Consider the following 16,417-nt stretch of genomic DNA (forward strand, 5'->3'; position numbering starts at 1 on the left):
GCCACGGCTCTCTTCTCTTCAGCCACGGTCCCTACTCTCCCTCAGACAGGTTACTCATCGTAGCTGCCTGTCAGAAACCTGTGTCTTCTAGACTCTCTAGCCCTTCTACCTAGTACTGTTTTTCCTGGGCTTTTAAAAAATTAGTTCTCTTTTCACTATATTTAATATCAACTGTTGCCCAGATATCAAAGAAAGTGCTATAAACCTGTTTTCAAGTTTAGGCCATAGATCAGGCATTTTAAGGAAAAAGCACGTACTTCTTCCAGTCCTGTTTCATTGAAGCAAACCCTAACTGAGGCACCAGATCTCCCGTGATCAGGGTAGAATACTCTTAGGTGATGGTCTTCAACTTTTCCTGTTTTTGCTTGCATTCCTCCCAAAAGGCTGTGACACAGTATGCTCCCTCTCACACATTTATAAGGTAGGTTCTTAAAATTTTTCCTAAGTATCTGTATTGGAAAAATATATAATGTTTAGCATTTTACAAACATTTATATTTTAAGTAAAACAATGGTTTCACTCTTACATATGTGCCTACTGCTGTCTAGATATCAAAGGAGGTATCTTTTATACACACCACCATCCATGGAAAAATACATATAAAAATTATCCTGTAGGGGAGCCTGGGTGGCTCAGTTGTTAAGCGTCTGCCTTCAGCTCAGGTCATGATCTCGGGATCCTGGGATTGAGTCCTGCATCAGGCTCCCCGCTCAGTGGGGAGTCGGCTTCTTGCTCTCACTCTCCCTCTGTGTTCTCTCCCTCTCTCAAATAAATAAAATCTTTAAGAAAAATTTTCCTGTAATGGTCAGAGCTTTACACTCTTTTTCACATTGTTTCATTCTGTGACCCTCAGTTCACATTCCACTTTTCCTATAGGATTTTATCCCAACTCAACATGTTAGAAAGCTCTTGTATTGGTGATCCTTATGTTTCTTTGCAACAACAAAATATATACAGCTATTGAGATTAATTTTTTTTTACTTGTGATCACAAGGCTTCAAGTGTTTGGTTTCCTTCTGCACTGAAATCTAATTTCTATTATCAACACATGTAAAATCAAAATGGAAATTATGAATATTGATAATGATTAAACATAAAAGATAAAGTTTTCTGGAAATGTATCCCATAAGAGGATGGATGGGGCTCTCTTTTTTGATTTGTTCACGTATCCAAGATAGAGATGGCTGTGGTTGGGATGAGACAAGATTAGCCTCAGCTCTATTTCAATTTTTCCATTTTTATGGTAAGAAAGGCTAAGGAAATTTACTCATATAAACAAGTAAGTGGGTGTGGAAGCAGTTTTGTTATAGAGATGTCATTTTATGCTTAAAAGCCTTACGATTTATATGGAAACAAAAAACCCAACAACCCTACTTCATTTTTTACTATCACCTCTTAACTGTATTAGGGCCTCCTCCAGCTTTGTTGAAAACAGAATTTGGTACCACCTGTTTTGCAGAAGGATTTGTTAGTCATTACAGTTTGATAAGGGATCAATATGTCCAATCAGGCTTTTGTTTAGCAGGATGTAGTTTTTCTACACCCCGACGCAACGCATCACATGGTGAGAGGTACACTTTCTATGAAGTGCAAGAAGGTGATGATAAAAGAGGAAGTGTTTTAGGGGAACCCCAAGAGCCTTGCCTGGAAGGCTAATTCTCAGGCACACTCAGTTTGGGGAAAGAATACTTGGGGAAGATGAAGGATTAGAAACTCATTTCCTAAAACCGCCTGTGCCTCTGTGAGTCCTCAGAAAGTCTTGTGCTCCCCATATACCATAGTTTGAAGAGCAGCAAGGATTTCAAGAATAAGTAATTAATATTTAAGGAATAAACCTGTCCCGCACCAGAGCCATCTCCACTTTAGGTGATGACGCTGGCAACGTGGCTTCCCAGGAACAGGAGGCAGCCCTCAGCTGGAGAGAAAGAGTGGAAGGACTGGCCTCGAATTGCCCAGAGACCCTACATGCATTACAGCATTCAGAGGCGAACAAACTCAGAGGCAGCGAGTTAGGGGTGTAGACACTGAATACATCAGGGGATCGTGAGAATGTAAAGCCTCTTTCCTCCAATTGAAATCAGACGAACTTCAAAGTTCTGGAGTTCATCCCAGTTGTGGATGGAGGATATGCAATTAAGATAGAAGGCAGTTACATCCAGGCTAATGACTCTCCTCATGATTCATTGAGAGTTGAGGTAAGAGGAGGTCTTTGGACCAGCTCTCTGGACACTCACCACATGCCAAGAACCATGCTCAGTTCTTTATGTTCATTATCTCTTTTAATTTGTACAATGATCCTCTGTGGTAGGTGCTACTATGGCTCTCCTTTTACAGATAAAAAAAATGTGAGATTGTAAAGGTGAAATAACCTGCTCAAGGTCACAGGTGAAAACATTCACCCTCATGTCTAATCCTCCTAGTTTATCCTTCCTTGTACCACATCATGAAGTCACAACATTGCTGCCAAGGTCAATGGTCTTTAGGGACCAAAGTCTATGGACTTTCCAGAAGACAGAACAGATCCTCTGAGGCTTACTGGGTGAGACTGGGAGGAGACAGAGAAAACCCAGAACAGTCAGTGTGGGCTGAAAGAACAAGCTGGTGAACAGAGCCGAGTCTGTTCTATACTTGTTAGAGGGCTTTCCCAAAATGGCCTTTTCCAAAACAAATACAAGCTTGAAGATTCTCTTCAGACTTAGGTTCTTGGCCTGTGTTGTGGTGAGGAGAGCCCTTAACCTAGAGGAATGGGGACAGCTATGGACCTGACTGGGCTTCCCAAGCCCACCCCCCTTCACTTCTCGGGACTTCAGCTGCTTCATTTGCAATACATGAGTGTTTTCCAAACTTTTTAGACTATGTCCCAGAGTCAGAGTGAGAAAAAATATTTTACATCACAATCTAACACACACACACACACACACACACACACCCTCTGAAACAAGAGTTTCACCAAAGTACACTCAGCCCTACTATGTGTTGCCTTCTGATCTGTTCATTTTATTTGGAGAAAGACACTCACCTGTTGCTACTCACTATGATGCTTTAACCATGAACAGCCAGCAAACCACGGTTTAACAAACTCTGGATTAGAGGAATAAGCTTCTCTTAAAGGGGAGCTTAGTGATCAAGTCAATGTTGTTCCTTGGGGAAACTGTGAGCCAGGCAAAGCTTATCTTCAGCACCCTCCTGGCTTTCAGGGACCCCCTTCCTGCCTTCCCTCTAGACCCACGTTATTCCTGCAACTCCTACCCTTACCTACCTTCACCTCAGCTGCTTTATACTCAGATGTTAAAAACTATTTCTGGGCAGGTGCTTCTGTTTTCTCTAAGATAGCCCCGTCTCCTTGTAACCATCCTCCCAGTTTTGGCTTGTGCTAATGCCGTACAGATTCCAGTCTTTGAAACGACTCACCTTTGACTTTCAGAGTCAGGTACTTGTAGTCCCAGGCGACCCTGTAGATGATCAGGCAGCGGTACTGGCCTGCGTCCGTCACTTGGACTCGAGGGATGTGGAATAAGGCCTTCCCCAGGGGCAGCTTCTCCTCCAGCAAGCTGGCTCTTTCGCTCTGCAAGGATGTATCGTTTTCCACCTTCTGCAAACTGGCCTTTAAGTATCTGAGTTCCATGTGACCTCCAGTGTCAAAGTGACACTCTAGGGTCACATTGCTGCCATAGTCTACTGTGTACAGTTCCTTAGGGACCGTCACTGTGAATAAAGCTGAACAAAAAACAAGACGTTCTCCCATTGTCTGCCTTCACATCTCACTTCTGTACAGAGTAGGGGCCGAGGAGGCCCATCCCACCCCCGTGTCCCAGGAGACCCCTGTCACGAACTGGGCCATCCTTCAGGCTCCTTTCTCTCCTCTGCCCTGTCCTGTCTGGCCAAGAGTGGAACTCTTGATCCACTGTTTTGAGGTACTTCTCTCCTCTCAACACGCCCCACCTGTGCAGCTGATTGCTGTCTTACTACCCAGGGCCATTCTCTCCATATGGATCAAATTATACCCTCCCTGACAAATACGACCTCCTCTCGTGACTGGGAGTAATAATAATTATCATTTGTTGAGTTCTTACTATGTGTTCGTCCTCTGCCAACACACAATCTCATTTAGTTTTCCCAGAAAGCCAGCGAAGTAGAGAGCCATCCTCTTTTTAGAAAATGAAACCAAGGCACGGGAAAGTAGCCAGGATCAGACCCAGGGATTGCTAAGCTCCAAGAGCCCTTAAACACCGAGTCACACGAGCCCACTGGACAAGCTTCTTCTTTTCTGTCAATAAGGAGAAAGGAAGAATAGAACTAATATTTAGTGTATACATACTATGCACCAGGCACTGTGCTAGGCTCTTTATAACTATATCACTTAATCCTGAAAATACAACCATGAAATATGTATTATTATTTACTGTTTTAACAGTTGAGGAAACTGGCTCAAAGAGGTTCACACCAGGACATACAGTTAGTAAAGTTAAAATTTGGAGCCAGAGTTTGGGGCACCCAGGTGGCTCAGTCGTTAAGCGTCTGCCTTCGGCTCAGGTCATGATCCCAGGGTCCTGGGATCGAGCCCCACATCGGGCTCCCTGTTCGGCGGGAAGCCTGCTTCTCCCTCTCCCACTCCCCCTGCTTGCGTTCCCTCTCTCGCTGTGTCTCTCTCTGTCAAATAAATAAATAAAATCTTTAAAAAAATTCAGAGCCAGTTAGATGTTTGGCTTAAAATTCTAAAGTTTCCACTGCAACAATATTTCCCAAAATATGAGGCACACATGAAGCATGCAAGATAATTTTATTTAGGGTAGAATTAAGGCCTAAAGGGAACTGAATTATTCAGGGAGGAATTTACTTCCTCTTCAATTCTGTTTCAACCCTTCAAGTAACATATAATTTGCAACTAGACTCTCTCACCTCCAACAACGGCTATTTCTCCTTTTAATAAACCAGAAAGCTCCCAGGCAGATACTGTAAATATCTGGGTAGAATTTAATAACACTACTTTCATCACATTTATTTTTTGCTTATGTCCTCTATTCACCAGTAACAATGATACCTGTTTTCCATTTACCACAGGGGTATACCATTTTGCTCAAAGAATAAAAGCTGAGTTGACTTTAAAGAATTCTATAAAAACAATGGCATGAAGAGTGGTAAAGCAAAGTCAAACTAACGAAGGTAGTGTATGCATGAATACACTGTGGGAAACTATATAAGATTATGCCGCCTCCATCATTAATGAAAGGGCATTCATCATATGGAGGTGTGGCAAGACCTTAAAGTAACTTCTGAATCATGACAAAAGATTAGATCAAATTATATTCAGGAGAGCTTGCTTCATTCATTTATTTAATTAGTCAAGACATCCATTCAATAGATAACTTGCAGAGGCTTCTAAGCATATGCTATTCAAGGAGTTTTTACCCTTATAAAAAGTGGTACAGTAAGAGCATGGGGTTTAGTGACAGACTGATTGGATCGAGATTATGAGCCCTTTGATCTTGACTGTGTCATTTAGCTCTGTGAGCCTCTGCTTCTTTATCTATAAAGGTGCAAGGGTAGTATCTGCCTCAAAGTATTGTGGTGAAAATTAGACAAAATGGCACATGTGAAGTGCCTTATTTTGGCAGGGGATAGGCGGTCAGCAAACATTGGTTCCTTTCTTTCGTACCCTGTTATAATTCTTGGGCAAGTGGTAATTCGTATATGAAACACAGCGCCATGATATTTTATTAACCAGAACAGCCCATTCCCTGACCATCCCGGGTAAGAGATTTTTTTTTTTAAAGATTTTATTTATTTGAGAGAGAGCGAGCACGCGCATCGCACATGCACAAGGTGGGGAGGGGCAGAGGGAGAAGCAGGCTCCCTGCTGAGCAAGGAGCAGGATGACGTGGGCTCGATCCTAAGACCCCAGGGATCATGACCTGAGCCGAAGGCAGGTGCTTCACTGACTGAGCCACCCAGGTCCCCCTGGGCAATAGATCCTAAAGTATAAACAAATTTTGGGTTTACGTGGCTTAAATGATTCACATGGCAATTCTCTTCTGACCCGAGTTTCTCCTCCTATAATCCTGCAAGACTTGGAAGGCAGTGCCCAGGCTGAGTATGTTTCGGTATCTTCCATTCCAGTTAAGGGTTTGGCAAATGGCAGCAAGAGAGAGAAATAAGAAAGGATGAGCCTAACCCTACTCACTTCTGCTTTCCTCTCATCAAACTGCAACTTGCCCATGTTGCACAAACTGGCTGGCGTTCTTCATCATCACACAGCACATTTGATAGTTATGCCCAAACTTGAGATTTATCAAGAACAACTGGGCAAGTTTACGTTTTGCCTGCAACCCCTGTTTTCACCATCACTAGAACATTGATGTGCCTTTCTAAAAGATCTATGGGACAGGAGAGAGTTCACATCTGCCCGGCATGCTTTTGTGCAGGCTGGGGTGAGGGCAGGTCTAGAACATGACTGCTTATCAGTAAAACGCTGCTGATCACACCCGCATTTGCTTGGACAGGTTGAGAAGACTGTGGGATGTCCCATGTGAAAAGAGATTCGTGCTTCCGAATGTCCTGCATGATTCCATTTCATGAAATCCACTTGTAGTAACTCTCCCTCAGGCTCTCCCTAACAGGACCGTCTTAAGGGTAGATCCCTTTCTGATGGGGATCATCTCCAAATTTTCAGTTATTAAGTCCCCTTTTAACCAAGACAGAGCTACCCGCTACCAAGGCCACTCTGGTCTGAAGAGGAATATTCACTTACTCATTGATCAAATACATAAGTAACCATTTTCTTCCGGGTTCAGGAATTCATTGTTACTCTCTTATTTTTTTTTTTTTATTACACATGATACAGCAGGAAGCAGGGAAGAGAAATGGGATTTGCAAGGAGGTTCAGTTGCTGAGTCTGAGATATAAGTGTCAGAGGACTTTGGGTGTTGCCTCTATTGAATTCATTTAGCAGATTTATTTACCGCACGCAGGCTTTCTTCTCATGAGAGAGAGAACGTCTGTAACTTCCTCTGGAACTCCCCATAGCAGACAGCAGAACTCCCCTCTACACTCTGGGCCTTGACAAAAATCCATTTTCTGCTTGCTTCTTCTCTCCTCTGCTTTGTGCAGAGTGCATGTACGGGGTTGTAGGCATAAAGTGTGTTACCTATTTTTCAGCTAATGTTCATAAGAGGAAAGAGCAATTAGCAAACCTGAATCAAATATCTGAGTAGCTCAGAATAACTAGAGGATTACTTGTTATTTGGTGTAATTTTGCCTCAATTAAAGCTTCTAAGACAGGCAAAGCTGTGAGCTTGATTACCCCATAAATTTTCAGGAAATGCACTATACTTTTAAGATCCTAAATTATTCTTACTTATTGTAAATTACAGAGGCAAAAAAAACCACTCTTGCAAACAACGGCATGAAGATATTTTTCTCAAGCCTGTATGCACATCAGTGCCTCAACTTTGGCCACCATTGGAATCACTGGGGAGGCCTTTTAAAAAAAATACTAGGCCCCACCTTGGATCCTTTAAATATGAATTCTAATTCATTTATGAGGCCAACATCAATTTTTTTTTAAATTTCCTTGGAAGCTTCTAATGCGCAGAGTATTGAAAACCATTGGTTAGATAAGTAAAACACCTGCTCAGGCAAACATCTTTTATTATCCCGCCTTTATTATCTTTTATTATCAACTATCAGCTTCACCTGGGAGCAAGTGAGAGATTTTTGAATCTCAGGCTCGGTCTCAGACTTAGGGAAGCAGACTCCACATTTTAACAAAGTTGAGGTGGTTCATGTGCACATTACTGTCTGAGAAGAAGACTTATAACATGAGCCTGCACTTGGGCTGTTACTGGGAAGCAGAGTAATCGTCAACATTTATTAAACACAGTGAGCCAGACACTGGGCTAATCTTCACATCATCATCTCATTTGACGTTCCCCAAACTCCACAAGGTAGTAGTTATCATGGTGAAACTTAGGCTTACAGAAGTGATACAACTTGTCCAAGGTCAAAGAGTGGTAGTTCGTGGAGTTGGAATTCCAGTTCATATCTCTGTGTCTTGAAAGCCTGTACTAACAACTCTATAGATAGGACCATATATGCCCTGGCATGTACATATTACATCCACGAAGGAGATAGATACACTTTTCCACTTTATGCTAAAGAAAATACATTTGGGGGGTGGTGGTGGGGTGTGTGTGTGTGTGTGTGTGTGTCTGCGTTCTTTATTCTGTTTGAGCTATGTGTCTGTTTTTATGCCAATACCATGCTGTTTTGATGACTATACCTTTGTAATACAGCTTGAAATCAGGGGTTATTATATTAAGCTTCAACCCAGCACTGAAGTGCTGAAGTCATGAGACAAAGGAGAAAACTGGAAAGTTTCCACAACTACAGAATTAAGCAGACAAAAACAAAGCAGAGCAGGTTTTCCCATTCATTTGGCCCCCCTGACTAAATTAAAGGGTAACGCGTTTGGCCAGGGCATGAAAAATTCACACATGCAGTTTCTTTAAACAGATGAAAGCAGCAGGCTTTAGTAATGCTGGAGTCTTTGAAAGTTCTTAGGGAAACTGTGTATTTTATTTGCTATCAGGCATCAATAGGAGTCAGCACCTGTCATGTCTCCAGAAACACAAAACAAATCATTTGCATTACCTTCTAAGATAGCTTCCCCTTTAAGCTAATTTCATACTTCTTTTTTTCCATTTGGTAACAGAAGCTGAAGTTTTTTTCAGACTCTGTACTTAATGAACTTGAAAGGTGGGGGCTGCTTTACAGAACCACAGGTTTCAGAAAACTCTAGTTCCTAGTTGAGGATAGAAGCCTGCTCTGGGCACCTGACTCATCTGCTCCTCTCTGTAGGAATACTGCACGGGGACATCTCATCTCTTAGAAATCCTTTCCGCAACCTGATTCTTCTGCTTTGTATACCTCAGGGGTCTGAAGAAGTAGTTTTAGAGTGTGAAGATAGGTTAAGGGGAGTGACCCACGGTGTGGTCCCCACCCCAGAGTGACCTCAAGCATCACCATGGTCATGTGACCCCCTGATTTTTATCCCTCTCCGGAGGATGAAGAAAGAAGGAAAAAAAGGAAAAAAATCAATAAAAGGAATAATAATTGGGGTTACTTTTCCTCCAAGACATGACAAAGTACAGAAATGAATATTTCCCCTTAAATGTATCTGGGTTACAAGATGTACTTAGGTTTTGAAATAAAAATATAATAAAAAAAAGAATTACAGAAATCAGAAGAGTGTGCTATGAGGGAAAGCATATACACAAAGGACAGACTGCAGAATGGAGTTCGGAAATAGACCCACACAAATATGGCCAATTCATGTTTGACAAACGTGCAAGGGCAATTCAATGAGGAAAGGACAGTCTTTTCAACAAATGGGGCTGAAGAAACTGGACCTCCAATCACAAAAAAGAAAAAGAATTACCTTCAACCTATACTTTATATCTTCTATGACAATTAACTCAAGATGGATTATAAACCTAAATGTAAAATGTACAACTAGAAAGTATTAAGAAAACCATAGGAGAAAATCGTTGAGAGTTTGGGTTAGGCAGTTCTTAGACATGATGCCAAAAACACAGTCCATGTAAGAAAAAAAAAAGATCAACTGGATTCCACCAAATTTAAAATCTTGGCTGTGCAAAAGACACTATTAAAAGAATGAAAAGATGAGCCACAGACCGAGAGAAAATATTTGCTTATCACACATCTGATAAAGGACTTGCATCTGGAATATACAAAGATTCTAAAACCTTAGTAAGAAAATGAACAAACCAATTAAAAATGGTCAAATAGAGGATTGGCGGAGCAAGATGGCGGAGGAGTAGGAGACCTGGATTTCGTCTGGTCTCAGGAATTCAGCTGGATGGGGATCAAACCATTCTGAACACCTACAAACTCAACAGGAGATCGAAGAAAAGAAGAGCAACAACTCTCTGAACAGAAAAGCGACCACTTTCTGGAAGGTAGGACGTGCGGAGAAGTGAATCCGAGGCGATATTCGGGAGGATAGACGGCAGGGGAGGGGCCTCCGTCGGCCGCTTCTGGCAAGTGATAGAGCTGCGGGGCACAAAATCGGGACTTTTAGAGTCTGCTCCGCTGAGGGACGTCACTCTGGTGGCGAAGTGGGGGGTGGAACCCTCGTGGGACAGTGTGGTCTCAGGACCCTCGGGGTCACAGAAAGACCGGGGGTGCCTGAGTGCGGCAGAGCTCCCAGGGATCGGAGCAGGGAAGCCGGCTGCAGAGACGGAGCCCAGGCGCGGGCTCTCAGCTCGGGGTTGTCATAGACCGTGATCCGCGGCACAGTCGCGCCACTGCTCCTCCAGCAGGGACCCAACAAGCGGCAGATCCGGGGAGACTCACCTTCTTCCCCCGGGAGGAGCGGCGCGAGAGCGCACCGCGGGGATCTGCTGGGTTTGGAGACTCCACCCGGGGTCGGGTGCCAGATAGAAAGGCGCGGTCACAGGCCGGGTGAGCGCGGAGTGCAGCCGGAGACCGGGGACACGGGAGTGACTGGCGGTTTTTCTCTGGGGGCGCACTGAGGAGCGGGGACCTGAGTTCTCGGCTCCTCCGGGGCGGAGACTGGGAGGCCGCCATTTTCACTCTCCGCCTCCAAAGCTGTACGGAAAGCTTGCAGGGACCAAAAGCTCCCGAGAGCAAACCCGAGCAGATTACTTAGCCCGGACCGGCAAGGGCGGGGCAATTCCGCCTCCGGCAAAGACATTTGGAAACCACGGCAACAGGCCCCTCCCCCAGAAGATCAGCGAGAACAGCCAGCCAAGACCAAGTTTACCGATCAGTGAGAACGGCAGAACTCCAGCGCTAGGGGAACACTGCACATAGAATTCATGGCTTTTTTACCATGATTCTTTAGTCTTTCAAAGTTAATTTTTTTTAACTGTCTTTTTTTTTTTTGAATTTTTCTTTTTCCCTTCTTCAACCAACATCTTATCAATCCCTTTTTAAAAAAAAAAAACATTTTTATTTTTCATTTTTAGAGTCATATTCTATCCCTTCATAGTAGTTACCCGTATTTTAGGCATATATATATAAGTTGTTCTCTCTTTAAAATTTTGAGATAGTTTCTTCTAACAGATCAAAATATACCCTAAATCTCTATTGTATGGTTTTTTCCTACTCCCCTGCCTGATCACATTCTCTCCCCTTTTTTTTCTCTCTTTTTTTTAAAATCCTCTTCTTTCTTTTTTCAAACAACTTCTTATCAATTCCTCTTATAAACTTTTTTATAATTTCCATCTTTATAGTCATATTCCATCCCTTCATCATATCAACCCTTATTTTTGTACATATATAAGTTTTTCTTTCTTTAAAATTTTGGGAGGCACTTTCTTCTAACAGACCAAATACACCCAAAATCTAGTGTGTGGCACTGATCTATATACCAGCCTGATCATATTTGATCACATTCTGTTTTGTTCTGTTTTGTTCTGTTTTTGTTTGTTTTTATCTTTATCTTTTTCTTTTTCTTTTCCTTTTTTTTTTCTTTTTCTTTTTCTTTTTTCTCTCTTTCCCTTTCTTTTCCCACTGCTTCAGGTCTTTTCTGATTTGTTTAGAGTATATTTTCTGGGAACGTTGTTAAACTGTTAGCATTTTGTTCTCTCATTAATCTATTCTCCTCTGGACAAAATGACAAGACGGAAAAAATCACCTCAACAAAAAGAGCAAGAGGTAGTACCGACTGCCAGGGACCTACTCAATACGGACATTAGCACGATGTCAGATCTAGAGTTCAGAATCATCACTTTAAAGATACTAGCTGGGCTTGAAAAAAGCATGGAAGTTATTAGAGAAACCCTTTCTGGAGAAATAAAAGAACTAAAATCTAACCAAGTAGAAATCAAAAAGGCTATTAATGAGGTGCAATCAAATATGGGGGCGCTAACTGCTAGGATAAATGAGGCAGAAGAGAGAATCAGTGAGATAGAAGACCAAATGATGGAAAATAAAGAAGCTGAGAAAAAGAGAGATAAACAACTACTGGATCACGAGGGCAGAATTCGAGAGATAAGTGATACCATAAGACGAAACAACATTAGAATAATTGGGATCCCAGAAGAAGAAGAAAGAGAGAGAGGGGCAGAAGGTATAATGGAGCAAATTATAGCAGAGAACTTCCCTAATTTGGGGAAGGAAACAGGCATCAAAATCCAGGAAGCACAGAGAACCCCTCTCAAAATCAATAAAAATAGGTCAACACCCCGACATCTAATAGTAAAACTTACGAGTCTCAGAGACAAAGAGAAAATCCTGAAAGCAGCTCGGGAGAAGAGATACGTAACCTACAATGGTAGAAACATTAGATTGGCAACAGACCTATCCACAGAGACCTGGCAGGCCAGAAAGGACTGGCAGGATATATTCAGAGCACTAAATGAGAAAAATATGCAGCCAAGAATACTATATCCAGCTAGGCTGTCATTGAAAATTGAAGGAGAGATAAAAAGCTTCCAGGACAAACAGAAACTAAAGGAATTTGCAAACACGAAACCAGCCCTACAAGAAATATTGAAAGGGGTCCTCTAAGCAAAGAGAGAGCCAGAAAGCAACATAGACCAAAAAGGAACACAGACAATATACAGTAACAGTCACCTTACAGGCAATACAATGGCACTAAATTCCTATCTTTCAATAGTTACCCTGAATGTAAATGGGCTAAATGCCCCAATCAAAAGACACAGGCTATCAGATTGGATTAAAAAACAAGACCCATCGATATGCTGTCTGCAAGAGACTCATTTTAGACCCAAAGACACCCCCAGATTGAAAGTGAGGGGGTGGAAAACCATTTACCATGCTAATAGACACCAAAAGAAAGCTGGGGTGGCAATCCTTATATCAGACAAATTAGATTTTAAACCAAAGACTGTAATAAGAGATGAGGGAGGACACTATATCCTACTTAAAGGGTCTATCCAACAAGAAGATCTAACAGTTGTAAATATCTATGCCCCTAACATGGGAGCAGCCAATTATATAAGGCAATTAATAACAAAAGCAAAGAAACACTTTGACAACAATACAATAATAGTGGGGGACTTTAACACCCCCCTCACTGAAATGGACAGATCGTCTAAGCAAAAGATCAACAAGGAAATAAAGACTTTAAATGACACACTGGACCAAATGGACTTCACAGACATATTCAGAACATTCCATCCCAAAGCAACAGAATACACATTCTTTGCTAGTGCCCATGGAACATTCTCCAGAATTGATCACATCCTAGGTCATAAATCAGGTCTCAACCGGTACCAAAAGATTGGGATCATTCCCTGCCTATTTTCAGACCACAGTGCTTTGAAACTAGAACTCAATCACAAGAGGAAAGTCGGAAAGAACTCAAATACATGGAGGCTAAAGAGCATCCTACCAAAGAATGAATGGGTCAACCAGGAAATTAAAGAAGAATTAAAAAAATTCATGGAAACCAATGAAAATGAAAACACAACTATTCAAAATCTTTGGGATGCAGCAAAGGCAGTCCTAAGAGGAAAGTATATAGCAATACAAGCCTTTCTCAAGAAACAAGAAAGGTCTCAAGTACACAACCTAACCCTACACCTAAAGGAGCTGGAGAAAGAGCAGCAAATAAAGCCTAAACCCAGCAGGAGAAGAGAAATAATAAAGATCAGAGCAGAAATCAATGAAATAGAAACCAAAAGAACAGTAGAACAGATCAACGAAACTGGGAGCTGGTTCTTTGAAAGAATTAACAAGATTGATAAACCCCTGGCCCGACTTATCAAAAAGAAAAGAGAAATGACCCAAATCAACAAAATCATGAATGAAAGAGGAGAGATCACAACCAACACCAAAGAAATACAAAGAATTATAAGAACATATTATGAGCAACTCTATGCCAGCAAATTAGATAACCTGGAAGAAATGGATGCATTCCTAGAGATGTATCAACTACCAAAACTGAACCAGGAAGAAATAGAAAACCTGAACAGACCTATAACCACTAAGGAAATTGAAGCAGTCATCAAAAATCTCCCAAAACACAAAAGCCCAGGGCCAGATGGCTTCCCAGGGGAATTCTACCAAACATTTCAAGAAGAATTAATACCTATTCTTCTGAAACTGTTCCAAAAAAGAGAAATGGAAGGAAAACTTCCAAACTCATTTTATGATGCCACCATTACCTTGATCCCCAAACCAGACAAAGACCCCATCAAAAAGGAGAATTACAGACCAATATCCCTGATGAACATGGATGCAAAAATTCTCACCAAAATACTAGCCAATAGGATCCAACAGTACATTAAAAGGATTATTCACCACGACCAAGTCGGATTTATCCCTGGGCTGCAAGGTTGGTTCAACATCCGCAAATCAATCAACGTGATACAATACATTAACAAAAGAAAGAACAAGAATCATATGATCCTCTCAATAGATGCAGAAAAAGCATTTGACAAAGTACAGCATCCTTTCTTGATCAAAACTCTTCAGAGTATAGGGATAGAGGGTACATACCTCAATATCATAAAAGCCATCTATGAAAAACCTACAGGGAATATCATTCTCAATGGGGAAAAACTGAGAGCTTTCCCCCTAAGATCAGGAACGCGGCAGGGATGTCCACTATCACCACTGCTATTCAAAATATTATTAGAAGTCCTAGCCACAGCAATCAGACAACGAAAAGAAATAAAAGGCATCCAAATTGGCAAAGAAGAAGTCAAACTCTCACTCTTCGCAGATGATATGATACTTTATGTGGAAAACCCAAAAGACTCCACCCCAAAACTGCTAGAACTCATACAGGAATTCAGTCAAGTGGCAGGATATAAAATCAATGCACAGAAGTCAGTGGCATTCCTATACACCAACAACAAGACAGAAGAAAGAGAAATTAAGGAGTCGATCCCATTTACAATTGCACCCAAAACCATAAGATACCTAGGAATAAATCTAACCAAAGAGGCAAAGGATCTGTACTCAGAAAACTATAAAATACTCATGAAAGAAATTAAGGAAGACACAAAGAAATGGAAAAACGTTCCATGCTCATGGATTGGAAGAACAAATATTGTGAAGATGTCAATGCTACCTAGAGCAATCTACACATTCAATGCAATCCCCATCAAAATACCATCCACTATTTTCAAAGAAATGGAACAAATCATCCTAAAATTTGTATGGAACCAGAAAAGATCCTGAATAGCCAGAGGAATGTTGAAAAAGAAAAGCAAAGCTGGCGGCATCACAATTCCGGACTTCCAGCTCTATTACAAAGCTGTCATCATCAAGACAGTATGGTACTGGCACAAAAACAGACACATAGATCAATGGAACAGAATAGAGAGCCCAGAAATGGACCCTCAACTCTATGGTCAACTAATGTTTGACAAAGCAGGAAAGAATGTCCAATGGAAAAAAGACAGTCTCTTCAACAAATGGTGTTGGGAAAATTGGACAGCCACATGCAGAAGAATGAAACTGGACCATTTCCTTACACCACACACAAAAATAGACTCCAAATGGGTGAAAGACCTCAATGTGAGACAGGAGTCCATCAAAATCCTAAAGGAGAACACAGGCAGCAACCTCTTCGACCTCAGCCGCAGCAACTTCTTCCTAGAAACATCGCCAAAGGCAAGGGAAGCAAGGGCAAAAATGAACTATTGGGACTTCATCAAGATAAAAAGCTTTTGCAAAGCAAAGGAAACAGTCAACAAAACCAAAGGACAACTGACAGAATGGGAGAAGATATTTGCAAATGACATATCAGATAAAGGGCTAGTATCCAAAATCTATAAAGAACTTATCAAACTCAACACCCAAAGAACAAAGAATCCAATCAAGAAATGGGCAGAAGACATGAACAGACATTTTTCCAAAGAAGACATCCAAATGGCCAACAGACACATGAAAAAGGGCTCAATATCGCTCGGAATCAGGGAAATCCAAATCAAAACCTCAATGAGATACCACCTCACACCAGTCAGAATGGCTAAAATTAACAAGTCAGGAAATGACAGATGTTGGCGGGGATGCGGAGAAAGGGGAACCCTCCTACACTGTTGGTGGGAATGCAAGCTGGTGCAGCCACTCTGGAAAACAGTATGGAGGTTCCTCAAACAGTTGAAAATAGAGCTACCATATGATCCAGCAATTGCAGTACTGGGTATTTACCCCAAAGATACAAAAGTAGGGATCCGAAAGGGTACGTGCACCCCGATGTTTATAGCAGCAATGTCCACAATAGCCAAACTGTGGAAAGAGCCAAGATGTCCATCGACAGAGGAATGGATAAAGAAGAGGTGGTATATATATACAATGGAATAGTATGCAGCCATCAAAAGGAATGAGATCTTGCCATTTGCAACGACGTGGATGGAACTGGAGGGTGTTATGCTGAGCGAAATAAGTCAAACAG

At 41.7% G+C, this 16,417-nt stretch overlaps 1 protein-coding gene across 2 annotated transcripts in view; it reads right to left on the reverse strand.

The window, feature by feature from the left end:
* Positions 1-16,417, reverse strand: part of PDCD1LG2 (programmed cell death 1 ligand 2) — a 73,315-nt gene that overhangs the window by 38,698 nt on the left and 18,200 nt on the right. For both annotated transcript variants that reach the window (XM_032427591.1, XM_032427590.1), the window contains exon 3: positions 3,412-3,717. In XM_032427591.1, coding sequence (XP_032283482.1) covers positions 3,412-3,717 — 306 coding nt within the window. The remainder of the gene's footprint in view (positions 1-3,411; positions 3,718-16,417) is intronic.

The sequence above is a fragment of the Phoca vitulina genome, unplaced genomic scaffold (genome assembly GCF_004348235.1).
Source record: "Phoca vitulina isolate PV1807 unplaced genomic scaffold, GSC_HSeal_1.0 scaffold37, whole genome shotgun sequence".
Classification (NCBI taxonomy): Eukaryota; Metazoa; Chordata; class Mammalia; order Carnivora; family Phocidae; genus Phoca; species Phoca vitulina.